At 46.1% G+C, this 22,524-nt stretch overlaps 1 protein-coding gene across 4 annotated transcripts; it reads right to left on the reverse strand.

The window, feature by feature from the left end:
* Positions 1 to 599: 599 nt before the first annotated feature.
* On the reverse strand, positions 600 to 22,333 carry tmod1 (tropomodulin 1; the record flags this gene model as incomplete). 4 transcript variants are annotated; one of them, XM_079335202.1, is made up of 13 exons in its annotated part: positions 21,867 to 22,333; positions 17,776 to 17,853; positions 17,600 to 17,687; positions 17,231 to 17,367; positions 11,148 to 11,304; positions 9,920 to 10,036; positions 7,424 to 7,513; positions 6,601 to 6,731; positions 6,305 to 6,412; positions 6,060 to 6,203; positions 4,616 to 4,760; positions 4,106 to 4,205; positions 600 to 3,057 (listed from the first exon to the last, which is right to left on the reverse strand). In XM_079335202.1, exons 4-13 carry the CDS (start codon positions 17,351 to 17,353, stop codon positions 3,039 to 3,041), a joined length of 1,134 nt encoding a protein of 377 aa, XP_079191328.1. In that variant the 5' UTR covers positions 17,354 to 17,367; positions 17,600 to 17,687; positions 17,776 to 17,853; positions 21,867 to 22,333. The 4 variants fall into 4 exon arrangements, with proteins under 4 accessions (XP_079191328.1, XP_079191331.1, XP_079191330.1 ...); XM_079335205.1 differs by lacking the exon at positions 7,424 to 7,513; XM_079335204.1 differs by lacking the exon at positions 4,106 to 4,205.
* Between the last annotated feature and the right edge of the window lie 191 nt (positions 22,334 to 22,524).

Here is a 22,524-nt window from a genome sequence, read left to right on the forward strand (position 1 = left end):
GCCCTCGAGGACCAGGGTTGGCTACCCCTGCTCTACAAGAACATTATGTACAAAGAATATATATCAAAAATTGCATAACTATGAATAACTGAACCATGACATCATGCTTTACCAATGAAAAGCTTACAAGTATGCTTTTTCTTTATATTCTAACACCTAACATTTGGGTGTTAGCTTAACTCGCCCAACTACTGCTGTCCATTGCAATGGACATCAGACTTTGAAAAAATCCTCTAAATTAAATACATGATATATGTTCAAAATAACTTCATATATTATTACTTGTAACAGTTAAAATTATACTGACAGAAAGTTTTTTTGGCCAGCATGAACATAAATGTATATTTTTGACTGAAAATGGGCACTTGCGCTTCCCTCTCTGGAGCTGCTTCACCATACTGGTCTTGTCAGAGGTCTGACACTCTCTCAGAGCATGCTCAAAGTCAGGACATGATTGTGATTGGATAATCAGGACCCAGTTAGTAACCAGCAGTGCTGACCTCATCCAATTACAGAGTATTTATTGGTTTAGAGACAGAAATATGTCATGTCCATTCCAATGGACGCAGGGTCCGAAGGGGTTAAAAACAGAGAGCAGGTATTATTTCAAGCTTTATTTATTTCAATAACAAAAAAAAACAACAAACAAAAAAAATAAAATAAAATCAACCAAAAAAAAAAAAAAAAAGGTGAACTACCTATGAAAACACAAATCAAGCACTAAAATATGAGCAAACAGGACGCACACACAGACCGAGCGAAAGGAGTCGTCTTCACCTCGAGCACTCAGTGACTTCTTATTTCACTCATGTTTACATTCAGAGCTGACACTTGTTGAACACCTGCAGCACGGACAGGTTCGACACGGAGCAGAGATGTGTGACCTCATAACCCTTAAACATGCAGGAACACGCACAGACCGTGTCGTCACAGAAACACTGATGGGGGGGGTCTGAGTCAAGTGTGCAGACCCTCTCTCTCTCTCTCTCATCATACAGCATACAGAGAGAGAGAAAGAGAAGAGAGAGAGAGAGAGAGAGAGAGAGAGAGAGACAGAGAGAGAGAGAGACAGAGAGAGACAGAGAGAGAGAGAGACACAGAGAGAGAGAGACAGAGAGAGAGAGAGACAGAGAGAGAGAGACAGAGAGAGAGAGAGAGAGATTTATGATTTGAGCATTTTTGGGCATCGAATCAACAAACAAACAGCAGAATAAGAAATCAGCTGTTATATATTCCGGTTTGGATCCTCAGTCGGACATTAAAAGATTAAAAGATACACTGAAGAGTTAGACGGCTGAAATAAAACACCGTTTGGGTTCAGGCACTTCTAAAAGAACGCTTCAGTAAATGCACGTTAAAACAATCATGGAGTGTAACAGCAGTCCATGCAGGTTAAAGCTGCTCTTTCAGGCTGTCATCACGTCCTTTAACATTGATATGACACCTGCATTTTAAACTTCAGTACCAACGAGGTAAAAAACACTGATTGGATACCATGCAGCAACACAAGCAGAAGTCCAAGGCACCTAAAAAAGAGCACTTTCTTGTTTTAAATTTAAACAGCCGTCTGACGGCTTCACTCCTCTTTGCATCTGTCTTATGAAAGGAAGAGTGTGCGACATGTTTCACATAAATACAGCAGAAATCCAGTGTGTGCTGTGTGATTGTGTGTGTGAGTCCTGACTGTCTACAGTGAGGGAGAAGCTGGAGTCCTGCTGGCTGTGTTGTTGTCAGAGCTGTGTTTACATGGCTCCTCCCCTTGTGTATAAAAGCTGTTTGAGTCAAGAAGAAGAAGAACATACTCACTGATTATCTGGATGAGGATCACAGTTATTGTGTTTCAGTTTACATGCACTGGAAGCTAAGAGCTAGCTAAAGAGCGCTAACATTAGCATGCTAACACAACGATGCATGCCCAAGGAATCGTGGCTCCATCTTTCTGCTGCTCATGTTTAATGGTGCTTAATGATGGTGCGTTCTTAACCTTTGTGTGAACGTGAGTGGAGGGTGTTTGTGTTGGTTTTACGCTGCTGCTCCAGGGTGACATCTACTGGACAGTCGCACATCCATCCTTTGAAAATGCTTCAGTACTTTTCCACAATGAACCGTCAACGAAATGAGAGATTACATCGTTTTAAAAGACATGGTATCAAAAAGTTTCAAAAGTGTTGACAAACTTGGTTTTTAAATGTTTGTCTGTGGGTTATAAAGTTTTAATACAAATACTGTTTCTGTGGTTTATTTATGTGAACTCAAACTCTGCTATTCCCAGCTAGCAGAAATCCCCTGCAGTCCTTGAAGGCAGCACGATGCATTCAGAGTTTACAGTTTGATACGCAGACACTCAAAGTTTGAACACTCTGCAGCCAAATCAATCCAATCTTCGTTGTGTATTTAAACGTCTTGTCATTCCTTTAAATGTCGCAAATAAATACGCTCTGCTAATAAATAGCAACACATCTCACAGGAGTCGGCTTTATCAATCCATCAGTCGATAACTAAAGAACTAAAGAGCTTTAAAGAAAGCACAAATCATTTACAGAAGAATTAGAATTCATTCGACTCCTACAGAGAAACAGGGAGGGCTTACACTTCCCCGCCATCTTTGAGCGAGCCGTCGTGTAAAAGCAGACCTCCCGACACTCTCGAAGCGATGTGAAATGATTCATCATGACAAAGTCGGCCTTGTCTTGTTAGTTTGTACAACGAGTTACAGCAATTCAAGCGTTGGGTCCAATTTAAACTCCCAAAAGAACACTAAATAATCTGTATAAAATCTCCCCGTCTGCATGCACTCAGGGCTCCGGAACAGTCTACGTTAAACAGAGAAAGTAGAGAAAGAGGTCAGAGGTCGCCTCCAAACTCCCGACACTTGAACCTGAAGGTGCGTTCACGGACCTCTGCAGGCCGTCAGAGGACGAGAGGCGGAGGGGTCGAGGTGTGTGAAGACGGTCGAGGTTGAGGAGGGGGATCACAGGGTTGAGAGCAGCTCCGGTTTCTACACATTCGTCCGACACTTGGGGAAGATGGGTCCTCCCTCAAGCCTTCTCTTTCTTACTGCAGAGGGAGAGAGAGAGGAGCGCATGAACAAAGGGTGAGGAGGCACAGACAAAAGAAAGGACACGAGACGAGAGACGAGGGAAGGAATCAAGAGCAGAATGCAGGAGAATATCTCCAACTTCAAACGTGCAGTTCTCAGGACAACAAACATTCTTCTACAAGGTTTTACTCATCATCATACAATCTGCAAATCAGCAATTTAAGCCGGTCGACAGCCAAGCTTCAGATGAAAGTAAGGCTGACGGCAGAAGAGAGGAGAAGTAAATCATCCAGACGATCGTGGAAAAGAAGAAGCAGCTGTTTCAGAGAAGAGTCTGATCAGGACCAGAACATTTCACTGGACCACAGAGGCGGCCGCAGCGTCACAGATCAGCCAATAGGAGACAGGAAACAGCTCAAGGGAAACCAAGAGGTGGACAGTTTCAGGAGGAAGATCAGTCAGTGTGTTTAAGCTCCAGAACATTTTTCATTTTCTTTACTTTCACTCTGCACTTTGTCAAATGTTACAGCAGCCACCCGGCTCTAATGCTGCGGAGGGAGGCAGAATTATAATCTATAAAATGGAGATATTTTAAACCGGCAGATCGACCGGAGCGCTGTGTGACATTAACCTGTGAGGACGACTGAAGGCTGGGGTTGTTAGCAATGCTAACTTTAACCCACAATGCACTGCGTTTTGGTTCGGCTTTTTGGATTGTCCTCTCACCTGCGGGGACCCAAACTCTGGCGACCAAGAGTTCAATTCCCCGCGGGTGAAAACGAAGTACCCGACAAAGAGCGCTAACGGTAAATCAGCTGGTTATGGATCCTCCAGACTTCCTGTATATTCCAGTGTGTGGACTTGAGCTGCAGAGGATCTTGCATGTTTTTTGGGGAAACACAGAAGATGCACACTGACGACAGAGGAAAGCAGGGCCAGTTGTGGTTGGAGACCAGGAGAAAAGGAGTGAGGAGGGAGGCGCAGAGGAGCAGAGGAGTACGAGAGGTGGAGGCAGCGCTCAAAGAACAGAGGAAAGCCTCAGCAGACACACGTTGCTCTCATTACTTAGTCTTGGACTTGAACTTTTTCCCGAAGGCTCTCTCCAGCTCAGGCACGGACAGAGTGAGGGTGAAGGAGCCGTCTGACTCTGACCTGACAGTCCGGGCTTCGAGACGATGAGAGGGGGGGGGGGGAAACGTTACGACAGGATTACAGCACAAACACTCTTAGCACAGATTGACATGAGCATCACACTGTAAAAAAAACACACACAGTAAAACATGAAATCACCAGTTATTAAAATGCCATTTCCTTCATTAGTTTGTTCGCTCTTTCTGAGGTGATGATGTCATGATTTGAGAAGCTGATGTTTTGATTGGCTGAGGCTCTCTGGCCGCGCCGCTTTGCCGAGTTGCTGGTTGATGATGTCACTCTGATTCTTTCATCAGAGTGTGATTAAAGTAGAACCAAAGGAGCATCACCGGCGTGTGCAGCAACACACGCTGACAGATGCAATGTGTGTGTGTGTGTGTGTGTGTGTGTGTGTGTGTGTGTGTGTGCGTGCGTGTCACCCACCCAGGTCGTTGTTGTTCATCATGGCGTTGGAGCCCCGGAGGCGTGGACCCTGCTGGGTGAAGTGATATCCAAACTTCAGCAGCGTGGTGTTTTTCTCCAGCATGCTGGCTATCTCCATCTCCACTTTGTTGCCTAACGGCTGGCTCTGAGAGAGAGAGAGAGAGAGAGAGAGAGAGAGAGAGAGAGAGAGAGAGAGAGGGCGAGAGAGAGAGAGAGAGAAAGACAGAGGGGGAGAGAGAGAGAGAGAGAGAGAGAGACAGAGAGCGAGAGACAGAGAGAGAGGGCGAGAGACAGAGAGAGAGACAGAGGGGGAGAGAGAGAGAGAGAGAGAAAGAGGGCGAGAGACAGAGGGCAAGAGACAGAGAGGGAGAGAGAGAGAGAGGGCGAGAGAGAAGGTGAGCAGGGAGGCATGAAGGAGGGGATAGAAAGGAGATGTGTTTGTTGTTTTGGGTTACGCCTGTCTTGTATTTTCGTAACTGTCGTGTTTTTGTCGTATTGCGTCTGGCGTGTCGTGACGCTCTGTGGCGTCATGTCGTGTCGGGCCGCTCTGTGGCGTCATGTCGTGTCGGGCCGCTCTGTGGCGTCATGTCGTGTCGTGCCGCTCTGTGGCGTCGTGCCGCTCTGTGGCGTCCTGTCGTGTCGGGCCGCTCTGTGGCGTCGTGTCGTGTCGTGCCGCTCTGTGGCGTTGTGTCGTGTCGTGCCGCTCTGTGGCGTCGTGTCGTGTCGTGCCGCTCTGTGGCGTCATGTCGTGTCGTGCCGCTCTGTGGCGTCGTGTCGTGCCGCTCTGTGGCGTCGTGTCGTGTCGGGCCGCTCTGTGGCGTCCTGTCGTGTCGGGCCGCTCTGTGGCGTCATGTCGTGTCGTGCCGCTCTGTGGCGTCGTGCCGCTCTGTGGCGTCCTGTCGTGTCGGGCCGCTCTGTGGCGTTGTGTCGTGTCGTGCCGCTCTGTGGCGTCGTGTCGTGTCGGGCCGCTCTGTGGCGTCGTGTCGTGTCGGGCCGCTCTGTGGCGTCGTGTCGTGTCGTGCCGCTCTGTGGCGTCGTGCCGCTCTGTGGCGTCATGTCGTGTTGTGCCGCTCTGTGGCGTCGTGTCGTGTTGTGCCGCTCTGTGGCGTCGTGTCGTGTCGCTCTGTGGCGTCATGTCGTGTCGTGCCGCTCTGTGGCGTCGTGTCGTGCCGCTCTGTGGCGTCATGTCGTGTTGTGCCGCTCTGTGGCGTCGTGTCGTGTTGTGCCGCTCTGTGGCGTCGTGTCGTGTCGCTCTGTGGCGTCATGTCGTGTCGCTCTGTGGCGTCATGTCGTGTTGTGCCGCTCTGTGGCGTCGTGTCGTGTCGCTCTGTGGCGTCCTGTCGTGTCGGGCCGCTCTGTGGCGTCGTGTCGTGTCGTGCCGCTCTGTGGCGTCGTGTCGTGTCGCTCTGTGGCGTCGTGTCGTGGCGTGCGTGGCAGTTTGTACCTGATTGTCGATCTTGAGCTCCTGTAGCGTGGTGTTACCCCGCAGTGACCCTATGAGGGACAGGATTCCTGTTCCTGTGATGAAGTTGGACTCAACGTTCAGGCTCTTCAGCGTCGTGTTCACCTTCAACATCTCAGCCAGGGCCTGAAAAACAAACACACACACACACACAGCAGGTAATCCAAGTCCCATGATGTCATCTCCCTGGGCCGGGCTCTGACAGAAACTCCACACTGTCCACTCACGAAGGCTACGGGGTCGTTGCTCCTGGTTCCAACGATACTAAACCTCTCCACCGCAGTGTTGGTGATCAGAGCCTCGGCGTACGCCTTCAGGGTCTTGATGGGGATGTTCTAAAGAGAAAAAAACACATACTGATGGAGCACACAAAAAAAAGTGTATTTTGCATGGATTAATAACGGACATCTTCTTTTTCTTCTTTAAACCAAAAACTTCAAGAGAGCTCATTTCAAACATCCGTTAGCATGAATGTTTAAAACATACAAGGTTTGAAAGCCTTTGCAGAACTTTAAACACTCACTCTGATGTTGTTCAGGTTGACCTCGACCAGGTCGGGGTCGTTCCTCTTCATCCTCTGCAGGGTCTCTTCTACGTCGGTGTTATTGGGCTCTTCGTCGGGGACTGGTTTATACTGGGTGCACTGGATCACACCTTCAACACATTCACACTGCTGTTTAAACGAGTCACCGCAGGGAAAGAGCCTCTCATCATGTTTGGATTCTGTTCATGCACGAGCGACAAGTCCAGTTTAAGGACGTTCAAGTTTTTGAGATAAAAGCCGAGAATGTCGTTCGCTGTCGCCTCTTCGCCGAGTGTCAGAAACGTTCCTGTCGTTCTAGAAAACCAAATCAATCAGAAAATAACAAACTCTTCATGAGGCTTTTTTTTAAAAGTGAAGGAGCCGCGTCTCTGTCCCAGCTCAGAGCGGGAAGATAATCTTCACTACAAGCCACCATGCAGCATAACAGATGGCTCTTTAAAGTGTGTGTGATCAAAGACAGGATGCTATAGAAACACATGTGATGACACGCTACACGTCTGGGATGTGTAACTATATTTGAGCATGCTCCGAGTGCAAACAATGACTGTAAGTGAGTCAATCATCTTTAATAAAGTAAAGCAGCGCTCTGCCAGCATGAGATCATTCCTCCTCTCCTCCACATTTTTCTTCAGTGAGCTCGTATTTGCTTCGGACTAGTTGAGTGATCTGCTTTGTTTTGGCGTGGTTTAACTCAGTCCTCGATAGAAACCCACATGTGTCCGAGTGAAGACAGATCGCTCAGCTAGCAGATAAGAGACTCAGTTACATAAGTTTGTGTGCATGTGCCGGGGTGTGTGCATACTGTTGAGGCCTTGCTTGTTGACTATGGTGCTGCTGGCCAGGGCTTCATAGTACTGCTGGTTACTCATCAGGGTGTGCATACCCAGGATGGCTGGAAGACAGCAAGAAGACTGAGTGAGGACGGAGAGGACAAAGGAAACAGACAGAGTGGTAGAAGAAGAAACAGAGGAAATGTTGAAACACGTCAATAGATGTATTGATTGTCATGTCACCCCCCCTCCCCCTCCCGCCCCCCCATGCACAAAACTACAAGCAGAAAACAAGTCAAACGTGACACAGACAGATTCACAACTTAAGAATCGTTAATACTGCTTTAAGGAATAAGATGTGGGCTTTGTTTGTGCAGCCGCAGCTCCACCTGCTTCGTGTGAAGGAAGGTTTCATCGTGGGAAAAAGGCGTCCCGGCAGCAGGGAAGCTAAAACAAGTTTCTAAAGTGAGCAGCTACTCTGAGGACGCTGTGTAAACGAAATGATTCAGGGAGGATTATCACCTCATCTGTGTGTCAGAAAGATGGAGAGCATGAGGACGGGGCGCTTTGCAAAGACATAAACAGTTAAAGGAACACACGCTGCTCTTAGAGGAGACACGGCACGCTACCTTCCACAACTCCTGGGGACTTTTTCAGCGTCATGAAATGTCTCCCAGACTTAAACGTTTCCCGTCACTGTAAAAGGCTTTTTGATAAAAAAGATTCATACATGCAAAGGTGTTAGTCAAACATCACAGAGAACGCATGGCTCCCTCTGCGTGATTCAGTCCAAGCCGTCTTCACACATGCACGCCTGAAAAGCTTCGAGACACTTTCAAGCAGGCTTCCTGAATTTCTCGTTGACACATGCGCCTCACACGACGCAGAAGGAGGAGCCAAATGCAGCGTCACAGTCTGACGCTGTGATGATGATGGTTTCCTTCATATCGATGCTACAGGTATGACACAAACACTTCATTGTCCCGTTGGAGACATTTTGGAGTTTGACGGCATCATGAAGGAGCAGAGAGGGAAGAACATGAGCCGCTTTTTGACCGCAGGAACTTCCCACCCAGAACGAAGGACCTTTTGAAGAACTATGTGAACCAGGGTCTGGTTCCTAAAAGAGACCTTTCTAAAGGTCTAGGGACTAGGCCTCCTGTATCAGACTGTGTACATGCTGGACCAGTAGATGAACAGGGAGGGGGGGACTAAGACTAATCCTGATAAAGTCTGGACCACAGGAACCATTTCCTCAAAGAGAAGGCCCTGGAACTTAAAGTTCTGGGACCTTGTGGAAGAAAAGCGGTGTAAAAATGCACCAATCACAGGAGAGAAAGTCAACCTCACCCTCCTGTCTCACATCGGATCATTAAAACTTCAGGCAGAACTTTTACTCAGGCAGTGGCAGGAAAAACTCTGAGCTCAGTGTTCACATGCAGCAGTGCGTGCTCTCTGCAGATACCCTGGATGGTGTTCAGCTAGCAAACAGAGATATCCAGCAGGGGGTGAAGAAGGTGGAGGAGATGGAGGGATGAAGGGGAAGGGTGGAGGTGAGGTGGAAGGAGCGCTGGAGGAAATGGAGAAGATTAGGGTTAAGCAAATGAATGAGGTGATTCTGAGGCCACGATGGAGTTTTATTGATTAGTGAGAGGAGATGATGAAGGCTCAGATACCTGAGCTAAAGAAGAGTCAACCAATGAGATCCAGGAGACGAACATCAATAAATACTGTTTTTATTATTAGCCTAAAAATCCTAAAAACAGGACGGACTTTTGCAAAGTTTCTTCCCTACTGACCATAATGATAAACAAGTGTATTCCAATAGAGCCGGCCCACTTGGCTCTGGTTCTGAAAGTACACTTCCACGTTCAAATCTTCTGTTGACATTTCACAAAATCTTTACATCCAGAGATTTAAAGCCTGAAACCCGCACACTCAGGAAAAACGTTTGATTTGGCGTTAAAAACTGAGCTAGCTAAAAGACTGTGGAGTCAATGAACTACACATCCCACAATCCCTTGCAAATGATCCTTCTTGATCATGTTGATACTGTTAATACAGCTGTTGTACTTTCTTGTAGTTTGTGTTGTTGGACGTATAAATCACACCCAGAAACATTGCCATGGTTACAGCGAGCTCCACCAATCAGAGCTCAGACAAACGACAGGAGCACAAACCATCGTGTCACACTCGGGTAGCTCGTGGTCAGACTACCTGCGATGGTTATGACATCACGGTTTCTGAACCTCAAATCCACTTTGGGGACAATAAACGGGATTTTTACTTCCAGAACCAGAACTGTGGAGCAACAATACATGTTGTGTATCGTAGAAGGGCCAGCCCTGAAGCTCAGGGTGATCACATCTGAGGGAACAGAACAAGCTTCTGATTTTACAAAGAACAAAATACTGGCAAGAAATTGTTAATGTATGTATGCTAATGGTTCAGTGTGTGTGTGTGTGTGTGTGTGTGTGTGTGTGTGTGTGTGTGTGTGTGTGTGTGTGTGTGTGTGTGTGTGTGATTACCTGCGATATCGCAGAGTTCAGCATCAGAAGCACTCGCCAGGGCTTCTTCTAGCTCCGGCTCCAGAGTCACATTCTCCATGATGGGATCCACGATCTTCTTCGGCACCCAGGCTTTACCTACGACACCAAAGGAGAAACACACACCGTGTGAACACTGTGGAGGGAGGCAGCAGACAAGTACACGAGTCACCTCCAGACCTCCAGAGGTATCTTCACTGCACTTCAGGCCGCTGAGAGCGCTCGACACCACATGCCTAATGTATCCTATTAAAGTCTCATCATGTGACTTATAGAGCAAAACAAAGCTCTCTGTGGACACGCCTTCTTCTTCTTCAGGTTTAGTCCAAGAAAAAGAAAAGCCTGCAGTGGTTTGTGTTTCAAATGTAAATGTCAAGTAAGGTAAGGTAGCCGACTGTGATCTCTGAGCGGCTCTCTTACATAACAGCTGACTGAGGACCCTTCATCACGTCTCCCTGACCGCAGGCTGCCGTCACCATGTCTGACTGACCCTCAGATTTATGTCTTCACTGCTCTCTGTGTGTGTGTGTGTGTGTGTGTGTGTGTGTGTGTGTGTGTGTGTGTGTGTGTGTGTGTGTTGGTCTCCTCGAGTTTCAGCCGGACATTTTTTTGATCCCCCGTATAAACACGAGCTGCCGGCAGCGGCATGGTGAGACTTCGCCCTGAGCGTTGTCCTCTCCTGATCCCACACATACAAACCCGAGTGTCGCTAACTGTTCACGACAGGGTTAAAAAGCTCAAAGTGAAACGATGTCAACATCTTCATCCTCAGTGGAACGAAGTCTACTGCCACAGCGTTAAAGAAAAAACACAGAGCGGTTCTGTTACACAGCTGACGCTAGTTCAACGTCAAAAGGTTAAAGGTCACAAATTCATAGTTACTTCTCAGAGACTCAGACCTGCGGTTAGAAAGCCATCATAATAAACTGAAAGTACGTCTTTAAAGGTCCGATCAGTACGATCTGTAGTGACAGAGACGATAAAGATACCTTGGAGTAGTGAGGACTCGGTCCAACAGAAATTTAAAATTTAAACAACGATCAGCAAATTTGAGCTTCAACATAAGAATTCACAATTTGTTAATGAAGCAACAAAAGTTCAAACTGTTCTGAAAATGTTCAGAAGAACTTTGTTTGTTTCGCTGTTTTTTTATAAATCAGTTGTTTGAATCTCATACGTTCTGAATGTGTCACCAGAAGGTTTTTCTTACCTCTCTTCTCGCCCGTGTACGGCACCAGGTCTTCCTGGTCTGGATGCTCCTTGGCCTGTTTCTCCAGGTGGGCGAGCAGGTTGTCTCTCTGAAACGTCCCCGTCGGAGCTTTTTTCGTCTGGTCTTTCTGCCGCATCCCAGCTGGCAACAACGCGTTCTGGATGTGGATGAGAAGGGACATGATTGGATCATAAATGACTGACTCAACTCAGGATGGCAGCATTACTTCAGTCTCTCTGTAGATAGTGGTCCTCAGTGTCTCTCTGTATTTATTTTGTCCCTTCAGTCTCTCTGTAGATAGTGGTCCTCAGTGTCTCTGTATTTATTTTGTCCCTTCAGTCTCTCTGTAGATAGTGGTCCTCAGTGTCTCTCTGTATTTATTTTGTCCCTTCAGTCTCTCTGTAGATAGTGGTCCTCAGTGTCTCTGTATTTATTGTGTCCCTTCAGTCTCCCCGTAGATAGTGGTCCTCAGTGTCTCTGTATTTATTTTGTCCCTTCAGTCTCTCTGTAGATAGTGGTCCTCAGTGTCTCTGTATTTATTTTGTCCCTTCAGTCTCTCTGTAGCTAGTGGTCCTCAGTGTGTCTCTGTATTTATTTTGTCCCTTCAGTCTCCCCGTAGATAGTGGTCCTCAGTGTCTCTGTATTTATTTTGTCCCTTCAGTCTCTCTGTAGATAGTGGTCCTCAGTGTCTCTGTATTTATTTTGTCCCTTCAGTCTCTCTGTAGATAGTGGTCCTCAGTGTCTCTCTGTATTTATTTTGTCCCTTCAGTCTCTCTGTAGATAGTGGTCCTCAGTGTCTCTCTGTATTTATTTTGTCCCTTCAGTCTCTCTGTAGATAGTGGTCCTCAGTGTCTCTGTATTTATTTTGTCCCTTCAGTCTCTCTGTACATAGTGGTCCTCAGTGTCTCTGTATTTATTTTGTCCCTTCAGTCTCTCCGTAGATAGTGGTCCTCAGTGTGTCTCTGTATTTATTTTGTCCCTTCAGTCTCTCTGTAGATAGTGGTCCTCAGTGTCTCTGTATTTATTTTGTCCCTTCAGTCTCTCCGTAGATAGTGGTCCTCAGTGTCCTCTCTCTTTGACGTCACTTTGGGATCCCTAAGCACTTCCTGTTTCTGTGCTTAACTTCCTGTCCTAACCTTCCATCTACCAGAAGGGCCTTACTTTATTTCAAAATAAAAGCACACAGCATTTAGCGTACTCTCTGCTTAAGACAGTAGAAAAATTCAAAATAAAAGCCTTAAAAAATTTATTTATCTAAGATAACGGAATTTCAAACACAAAAATGTGATTAATTTAGTGATTAATCATGTCTAAACAGATTTACTGTTACAGCCCTAGACGTTCATATTGATTCTGTGACAGCGTCATGTTTGTGTCCAACTCTGTGAATTCCCATTATGTTTCATTATTGCAGGAGCAGTTTGACATGCACGCACTATTCACACGTCTGTGTATGTAAACTCAGAGCAATAGAGCCATGTGCAAACAGTACCTCTTTATGGTCTCACTGTAAACAATAGGTCATGGAGCCAGAAAGCAGCGAGTACACCCGAGCCCTTCCAGAGAGGGGGCGTGGTCAGACACAGCTCATTTACATATTTAAAGCTACAGACACCGAAACAGCCTGTTCTGAGCAGGGCTGAAATAGAGGGGTTTATAGACGTGATCAAATACAGGATCAGAGTGGATTTACAACAACACACTTCACACACATGATGAAGAGGAGCTCTGAGACATCTTCAAAAGTGTCAAATAAGGATGATAATATGTGGCCTTTAAATTAAAGTCAGACATATATCTATGTAGGGACAGCATCTATGCTCTGGTTAATGTAAGTCCCACGTCAGTCACTCTCTTGGCTCCAGCTCAACGGGGCAACGGGGCAAAGACATTTCCCAGAGGCTCACTGCTTTGTCGTGTTACTTTCAAGCTCAAGCTACATTTAAAAGGCGACTCTCTAAAGAGCTACGAATAGCTTCATATCTTATCTTTCCTCTCTGCACTCAAACTTCCCCTGCTGGCCCTCTCTCTCTTCAAGCTTACAACTAACAGGACAACAAAGTCAGTTACACAGCTCCAATGTTTAGTTTCTGCACGTCCACTCGCCCTCGTCCTTTCCATTAGTGCTTCATAAACGTTCACGTGACTTACAGCAGTATTTATAGAGAAGTCGGTCGGGAGTATCTCACACTCTCACATCAGAGCTTTTTAAGTCGCAGGTTCGTTCAGCTGCAGAAAACAGGCACGCTGATATTTTTACCACACCGCTCCCTGTACGTCCATCTCGACTGTACCTCACTGGGTTTCACCTCCACGCTCAGAGATCGGACACACGTGGCCTCAGGATACGAGAGGAGAAATTAAACGGACAAAACCTGCAATGAAAGTTGTTTTAGCCGACGTGTCATATGTACACCTTCGCGGTGGAGCCAATTCATCTTCTGTGTGTCGCTCCACCGCTGCTCAACGTGACGTCACCTCCACACTTTCAATAAGAGGGAGGAACACGTCACAACAAAGGGGGTACCAGTTTTCTGAGCTCCAGTTTAAACATCGAGAGCCTCCTGGTGGTGGAATTTAGATACCGCCAAACGCCTCGACGAGTTTCAGTAACTGGTGTTATAAACTGTGTCACGCACACAAGTTTTTTCATAGGAAATAGTTTCTTTCTAACAGCATAAAAAAAGTCAAACCGTTGAGTAGCATGCTTTAAAAAACCAAAACAAATAAAGACTCTTAAACTGTCATTTAATTCTTAATTAATGCTGCGCTGTGTTAAACTGTTCAAGGAAATCTTCTCCATGTCCTTTTCAAAGGGAGGAGAAGCCTCACTGGAAAATAATCTTCCAGACAGATTAAGATGTAGAAAAGAGATGAGGAGGTTGGAAACCATTATGTGAAATCACATCCACGCGGGGGGCGGGGGGGTCCACATTTCTTTTTTTTTTTTTTTAAAGATTTATTTTTGGCCTTTTTGCCTTTATTTGATAGAACAGTGGATAGAGTCGGAAAGGGGGAGAGAGTGGGGAGAGACATGCGGGAAAGTGGCCACAGGCCGGACGCGAACCCGGGCCGCCCGCGCGAGGAGCAAAGCCTCACAACATGGTACGCGCGCTGTCGCTGCCGCTGAGCTATCGGCGCCCCCCAAGGGGGTCCACATTTCTTGACGAAGGTGACTGGACTGGAGCCCTGACTCACGCAGAGGAGGCCTGACGTTTGTGAGACTCAGCGCTCCACGGCCAAGTAAAGGCCATATGTAATAACTGAGTGAGAAATAAAAATGATCTCAGGGATTAAATGAGGCGACGCCTGCGAGCTCATTCAGGCAGACAATTTAAACTGCACTGATTTCACACTTCATCATCCACAATCACCTGTCAGTTTATGTTGCACGAGACCTGCAGCAGCACTGCGCCCTCCCTCAGCCCCACCAAAGCCTCCTCCTGCAGGCTCTGCTTCGTGCATCACTCCACAGAATGATGCACGTAAAAATAAAACTGGGAGGAGTGATGAGCTTGGAGCCGAGACGCCGAGCACACACTGTGTACTGCTGCTGCAGAGAAATATTGTAAACAGCTGAAATATAAACGTGTCTGTTAGAGTCAGGCGCTGACAGTTCAGCTTTTAGTGCAACTTAGGCAACCAGCAGTAAAAGTAATCAAATCAATTCAAATACCAACCTGACAGTATCTGAGGACGTTTTACTCCTGAACTGTAAAATGTTACACAGCAGACGGTCGACATTTTCTAAGTCCACAGGAAATGTCAAATAGCCAATCATAATGCAGGATTTTGAGGCTGCCAATCAGATTTCAAGGATGTCCGGCCCCAGTGTTCCGTCCCGTGCCGCTCCTCACTCACGCTGCTCGTGTCCTAACGGCGCCTGAGCACGGTGACCACGTGCACGGTGGGGAAGGCTGCACATCCACACATTTTTGTTTGCACAGCAACAATGCATGCAACGCTTTGCAAGGCAATGAGGGAGCTTTCCTCCTGTCAATGGACAATGTGCACATTAAGGGCCACTGCTGTGGTCGAATGTGTTTTGGCTTTACAGGAATATTAGGCTGTCTACAGTTACTGTGTAACCTCGAAGACTTAGCTTCCCTGTGAATCATGTGCAGTTGTTTGTGAGAACTGCTGACTTGATGCTACCGTACCGTACTATCCGACAAGAACATTACACCTGCTCGTGGTGCCTATAGTCTCTAAAAGTACTATGGGAGGTAGAGCCTTTAGTTATCAGGCACCGCTCCTTTGGAATCGTCTACCAGTCGGGGTCCGGGAGGCAGACACACTAGGTACTTTTAAGAATAGACTTCAAACTTTTCTTTTTGATAAATCTTATAGTTAGGGCTGGCTTAGGACCAGCTCATAGTTCTGCTGCTATAGGCCTAGACTACCGGGGGAACTGGCACCAGGATCTCTTATCTCTTATCTTATCTCTTATCTCTTAGACCTGAAGAAAGTATCTTATTCATATCTTATTACTGCTTGTCACTATCTTTATATTCTAACCTCTCCCTTTTCTGGGAGCTCCTGAACAAACCCCCCCCCCCACGAGGATGGCCTGCCCAAACAAGAGACTGAGTTGGCCAGTGCACAACTTTAATCTTGTTGGTCTGGAACCAAAGTGCTGCTGGGTCACTGGTGTGTTCGGAGTCTTGTTGAAACGCAGATCCAAAGGGTGAGATAAACAGGCCCGCCATCAGACTCTACCACCATGTGTATTTGTGTTTTAGCACACACACACACACACACACACACACACACACACACACACACACACACACACACACACACACACACACACACACACACACACACACACACACACACACACACACACACACACACACACACACACACACACACACACACACACACACACACACACACACACACACACACACACACACCGCTGCCTCTCTCAATAACTGAAAACAAATGAATCATCCAACGATCCCAGCACATTCAGCGGCTTACTGGAAGTCATGCAGGAAGTCATGCTGGGAAGGTTAGAGGATTTTTCAAAAAGCAGCACTTAACTTTGTGTAAAAAGTTCGTCTCATAAACAGCCACAAGCAAAGGAAGTACGCACGCACGGCCTCTCGCTGCTTCTGCTGCTGACGTCACTTAAACCCCTCGCCCACTCGCTGCTGGCATCAGCCACACACACACACACACACACACACACACACACACACACACACACACACACACACACACACACACACACACACACACACACACACACACACACACACACACACACACACACACACACACACACACACACTGAGGCCTGCACATTATACCCTTCCTGTCATCCCCTTGGCATTGAGGGGGAGTCCAGTCCGACATTCATCAGAGAGCTATTACAGCTGCTGTCGCCATCTCACCCCGTGATACATCACCGAGGGAACAGAGCTGGCAGAGCTAGCATCATCTTCAGAAATAAACAACAGCTACAAGTAGAACGTGTCCCGGATCCCTCTGCTCAACTCGAGACGACACCTAAGCATGCACGTATGGACAATCGATGACACAAAAATATACACACACACACCTGAGACGCTCTTTTAAACCAGCAGGGGGTGCTATCTGCTTCTGCAGTAGCTGAAAACGTGGTGGATGCACCTAGCTTGTTTTCAAACCTCCCTTGGTTGTGAAAGTTATTGTCATGCTGGTTTGTGTTCAAGTCGTCACTTTTCTGGGGAGTTTTTTTTTTTTTTAAATTTTTAAATGAGATATTTGAAGACAAAGTAGAAGGAAACACTTCAGTCTATCACGGATGGAGTTCAGTGCTCTCTGAGAAGATACCAAACATCATTGAAAGGACGTCTTTACACAGGCAGAATCCAAAGAAAGCTTGAAATCACAGATCAATCATCACACTCAAACCCTGCAGGAGATAAGCTCACTGCTAAATGAATGCATACATGGGTAGCTAGGAATACATAGCATGCAGCACTGTGGTATATGAGGGGGGCGGCGTCCAGCCCGCGTGAACACATAACTTTCAGCTCACACCAACAAAGTGACATGAACTCCTGCTTCTGGGCTCGATATCACAGACTTACGTCAGGATCCAGCTCCTCTAACTCATCCTCTAATCGCTGCAGCTCTTCCTCCGACAGCTTCTTCAGCAGCTCGTCCTCGTCTATGTCCCTGTACTTATCCATCTCCTTCTTCAGCACCGACATGATGGACAGCAGACCTGCAAACACCCACGGATAACCTCAAGCTGATGAATGGGATGTGATGAGCCACAAAACCAAAACGTGTTTTCAACTTTTGCAGAGGTGATTTTTAATGTTGCAAAGAAAAATAAACTGATTGCAGAAACACAAAAACTGTTGAGTTGAGAAATTAGCCGATACAGTTAGTCCCTTGATATCGGCTGATATTATCAGCTGGCCAGTTGATCGGCCGGGCTCTGGTTCTCTCACCTCGATAACCCCTCCAAAGGTGAACGATCAAATGCAGGAAGCCAGATGCTCACAGGGATCCCAAAGTTTGGACAAAAAGAATCTATATCTGCAGACAGAATCAGCAGAGAAAGCATCATTATTATCATCATCATGAATAATGATGTCACATCTGTTGTTGCTCAATGACTACTCACCTCCGTGTCCCCCCAGCTCAGGGTTAAAGGCAACAGAACATCAAGCGACCAGCAGCGCTGCTTCACAAAGACACGGTGCTGGAGGAGGAAGAATGCAGAGAAGTGATTTCATACTTAAAGGGAGGGAGGGAGACACAGAGACACAGGAACGTAGTCTTCTTTATTCTGACCTACGACGTCTGAGGGCCAGCTGATGATTCAGAAGCGTTTGGCTCAGAGGAAGAGGATCTTCTTCTCAGATTTAGTAGCCACATTTATTTATTATTATTATATTTTATTTGCTTGAAATGGATGAATTGTACATGTTGAGAACATGAGTCAGCTTTCAGGCTGCTTTGAGGAACATGGATGTTGTGTCAGTGAAGTTTTGTTTTGAAGACAAACGATGGCGGTCACCATGTTGGAAATGTTTTAAATATCACGCTGAAGTGTGACGAGCTAACTTTCAACAGACGCACCTTTAGCTTTCTTACCTTCACAGGTTTTCAACAGGTCACTTATGGTTAAGTCTGCCTGAACTAACAGCCACATTATATTGTCTTGCTACAGACGGGGTTATATCCTGGACTGTTCTACAGCCAATCACAGAGCTGACACTGAGAGATGGACAACCAGCCACATATGTGATTGGACTGTGGGAGGAAGCTGAAGAGAACCAACACATGCACAGGGAGAACATGCAGACTCCACACAGAGAGGCTCCCTGTCAGACAGGGATTCAAACCAGGAACCTCCTCGCTGAGAGGCTAACTACTCTAGACTAGTCGACATTACTGAATGCCCCCCAAGCAAAGCAGTCAAGAGCCGGACCTGGTGGTGGAGCTGCTGATCATGTTCTCCACCTGTGTGGTTGGATCTGTAACCAAACTGGACAGACACAGACTGCACCGGACAATCAGGCGTCAACCTTCCCCCCCATCCAGGACTTATACCGGTCCAGGGTCAGGAAACAGGCAGGTAGCATCACTGCACACCCCTCACACCCTGTGTCCAAGCTCCTCCCCTCAGGCAGGCGCTACAGATGACTGTACGCCAAAACAACCTGCCATTTTGTTTATGTTATGTTTACATGTAATGTTATTCTGTTGTACATCGAGAGCAGAGTTACTGAAGACAGATTCCCCGTGTGTGAATAATAATACATGATCAATAAAGCTGATCCTGTTATACTGTGTGAGTGTTAGCGGTGGGAGCAGAGAACTGATGGTGGATGAGCTGATCGTTTTCGGGTCAGGTGTTTCTGATAACCTCCTAAAAGGTTGGTTCAAGTGAGTCTCTCTTTTGTTCTCTTCTCTCTTTGCTCCGTCACATGACAAGTTTCCAAAACCAGAGAAGAAGAACTGGGCTGAAGTCCAATAAATGCCGCTGGACGAGTCCGACATGCTCTCTTGATATCAACCAGACCCGTGCTTGTTTTTACAACCATTCGACACACTTGTGCGTCGTTTGATGTTCACGGAGCAGAAAGACAAGGGCTAACTAACCAGACGGTGGCCCGTAAAGTCAAAAACACTAGTCTTGACCTTTGACCTCTACACTAGTCCTGTTCATTCCTCAGACCTCTCAGAATAGCAGCACTGATTCATGATCATCAATCAAGAAGCCCGGGTGTAAAACTTTCACACTGATGTCACACAGCAACTGGTCACTTTGAGACCTGAACATGCAGCCCCTCTCACTGCAGTGCAAAGAGCCAAAATGGCGTCTTTTTTTACCCATAACATCTTTCTGCTTGAGTTTTAACATAAACACTGTGGAGAAGATGTGAGGGGTTTTTTTTACATGCCATAGACCTGAGAGAAACTCACACATGCTCTCAGAGTGGCCAAAAACTCTCACTTCCAAGTGTCATGGTTGACCTTTGTTTAGCTGATTTTGTGGTTTTCTCACTTCAAAATGATTTCCTGTTTTATTTTGTAGTTTGTATCCTTGTGTTTCTGTTTCCTTTTTGTTTCTGTGTTAAAGCTCCAATCAGTAAGATCTGTCCTGACTGAAATGATTATTATATCATCAGACATTAAATAGAACATATTATCGCTCTTTTTAAACAGCGCCCCCCTGTGGTCTGAATGAAACATCTGTGTTTCTGTGCTTTGGTCCAAATATAACATGAATCCAGCAGCAGAGGAGGTTTGTGACCCTGTAGAAACCAGCTCTCTCTGAACGCTCTGTTTTGGTGTGTGTGTCTCTTTAAATTTACTCAGGAGACGTCACTCATCTGTAGTGAGAATAAAAATGGCCGACCTGTGCAAAGGTTTTGTTCTAGGCTGGAGGTGGAGTCCATGAGAGGAGCTACCAGGGGAGGGGAGGGGATTTTCTTACCAGAATCCCACTGTGACATCACAAGGAGAGCACATATGAAACGGAGCATTTCTGTCTGTGTTTTAAAAGTCTGTGACTTTTTTTTAGACCTACTTAGTGTGATGATGGATCTTTTGGAGGTTCTTCTGATGGTTCTTATAAAGGTTCTAGGGATGGTTCTGATAGTTCTTGTGATTTGACTACTGAAGGTTGTGATGGTTCTTATGACGGATGATGTAATGGGTCTTTTGACAGGTCTAGAAATGGTTCTAATAAAGGGTCTAGTGATGGTTCTGATGGATATTCTGATGGTTCTACTAATTATTCTTGTAATGGGTCTTTTAACAGGTCCAGTGATGGTTCAAATTGATCTTATGATGGTTCTACTGATTTCTCTAATAACTGCTCCTATGATATCATGGATTTTGCGATGAGTCTAATGCTGGGTCTTACGATGGTTTTAATAAAGGGAATAGTGATGGTCCTGATAGTTCTTATGATGGGTCTTGGGTTTGGTTTCATATGTCAGCTAGGTATTTTGTTGTAATTTTTATGTATTCAGATTCTTTTGCTTTTTTTTTTTATTTCTAACATTCTGCAGCTCGACAATGTTTTAGTGAACAAGGAAACTTAACTCATCACTTTCACTTGTGGCTTCCTCTCATGTCGTAGGTCTCCACTTTGTGAAGTTCTACATCACGGGCTGTAAAACAAGCTCTCCTCGTAATGGACCAGGCAGAGACCCATATGTCACTTTAACCATCAGTGTGACTTTAAGGTAAAGGTAGATATGATTCACTACTTATCCAAGCCATGAAGAGCACACGTATGAATGCATGTTTTACAAAATGAAACGCCGTGCAGCAACAGCTCCTAAGTGATGACCAAAGGTGCTGGGTTTTTTTTTTTTTTATTCAGGACATTATGTTGAATGAAAATAAGGAAAACAGTAACGTTCCAGGTAACCAAGGTTACAGATCTCCATTTACTCTACAGCGATGTATGTAGGTCACAAAGGAGCTGAGGACCCAACATGCCAGCAGACAACTGTCACATCTCACAGCCCTCGTTGACAGACGGCCTGATTATGCAGGAAGATTTTATACAGAAAGGGACACTGTTGCAGCTGAGCTCAAGACCTTTTTAAAATCGTCTTAATAAGTCAGTCGAGCTTCTGATGAGGCGTTCATACACACAGCAACACTCTGAAGAATGCATTCAAACAGCTGAACAGCTGACATTAACTTGGTCTCTATATATAGGGATGCACCACTTTCTTGCACTGAGAGTTCCCCAAAGTTGTTGAATAGTGAATAGGCCAGTAGTGCCGAAAGAAGTGGGAATACTCTTAATTTCTTTTTTTTTGTGAAATGAGAATAAACAGCCTCTGGTAACAGTTGCATAGTTAGTGTTTACGAGCCAATTAGAGATACCATCCTAAACAGCAGGCTATGACTGAACATTATCAATCAAGAAGTGGTTAAACCCCATGGAGTGGCTGCAGTAAACCACTGGTAGAGGCCTACTAGAGACGATGACTGTGAGGACTTGAAGGGTGCCATTATGACTGAACAGCCAATAAAACATTCCCCACACAGGAGGGAGAACATTACAAGAACAAGTGTAAAATCATAGTTTTCCTTTAATCACAAAGACCACGTGGAAACTTCAGTTTTACGAGTATTTCTTTTTTGAAGTGCACACTAGCTCTGTCTCAAAGTTCATATGCTGCCCTCACTCATTTGACTAGTTCACAGCCTCCAGTATCATTTTTGCATTTATTTCCGTACCTCCTCCTGCAGCGCTATTTATAGCCGGACGGTCCCGCTGTGTGACAGCAACGAATACTTTGACCAGATATGGTTTCCTCCAGAGCCGCCTGGCGTCGCGCTGCGCGGTCCGCTCAGCTGCAGGCGCACAACCCGGGATTCCGAGCACAAACTCCGGCTACACGGAAGCGTCCATAGCCCGCCGGTGGTCCTGAACTCGGTAGATTTCAGCGTGCTGTCAGGCTGTTTTACTCCCGAGGCAGCGCTCCTCTCACGGCAAGTTTGTTGAGGCTCAAACTCATCTCCCTCAAAGGGCAAAGTAAACTTGTGGGGGGAGATTCACCTCCTCCTCCTCCTCCTCCTCCTCCCTGTACGGCTGCTCTGTCACTCCAGTGACGTCATCGAGTCGGACAAATTAAATTAGACCAACCAGTATGAAAGTCTAACTCAAAACGAGCTGAACACCATTTCCGCAAGTTAAATAAATACAAATACAAACTTGGCATTAGTGACAATTACTTATTGCCCATATATTGCGTGTAATAAAAAGTCGTAAGGGCGGCATGAATAGTCAAAAATTGTTAAATAAGAAGTCGAAATGAAAAGATAAGAATTACAAAATGAGATAAAAATTCTAAATGAGATAAAAGTCAAAATTACGAGATGAAAAGTTTAATTG

The sequence above is a fragment of the Symphodus melops genome, assembly GCF_947650265.1.
Source record: "Symphodus melops genome assembly, chromosome: 2".
In the NCBI taxonomy this organism is placed as follows: Eukaryota; Metazoa; Chordata; class Actinopteri; order Labriformes; family Labridae; genus Symphodus; species Symphodus melops.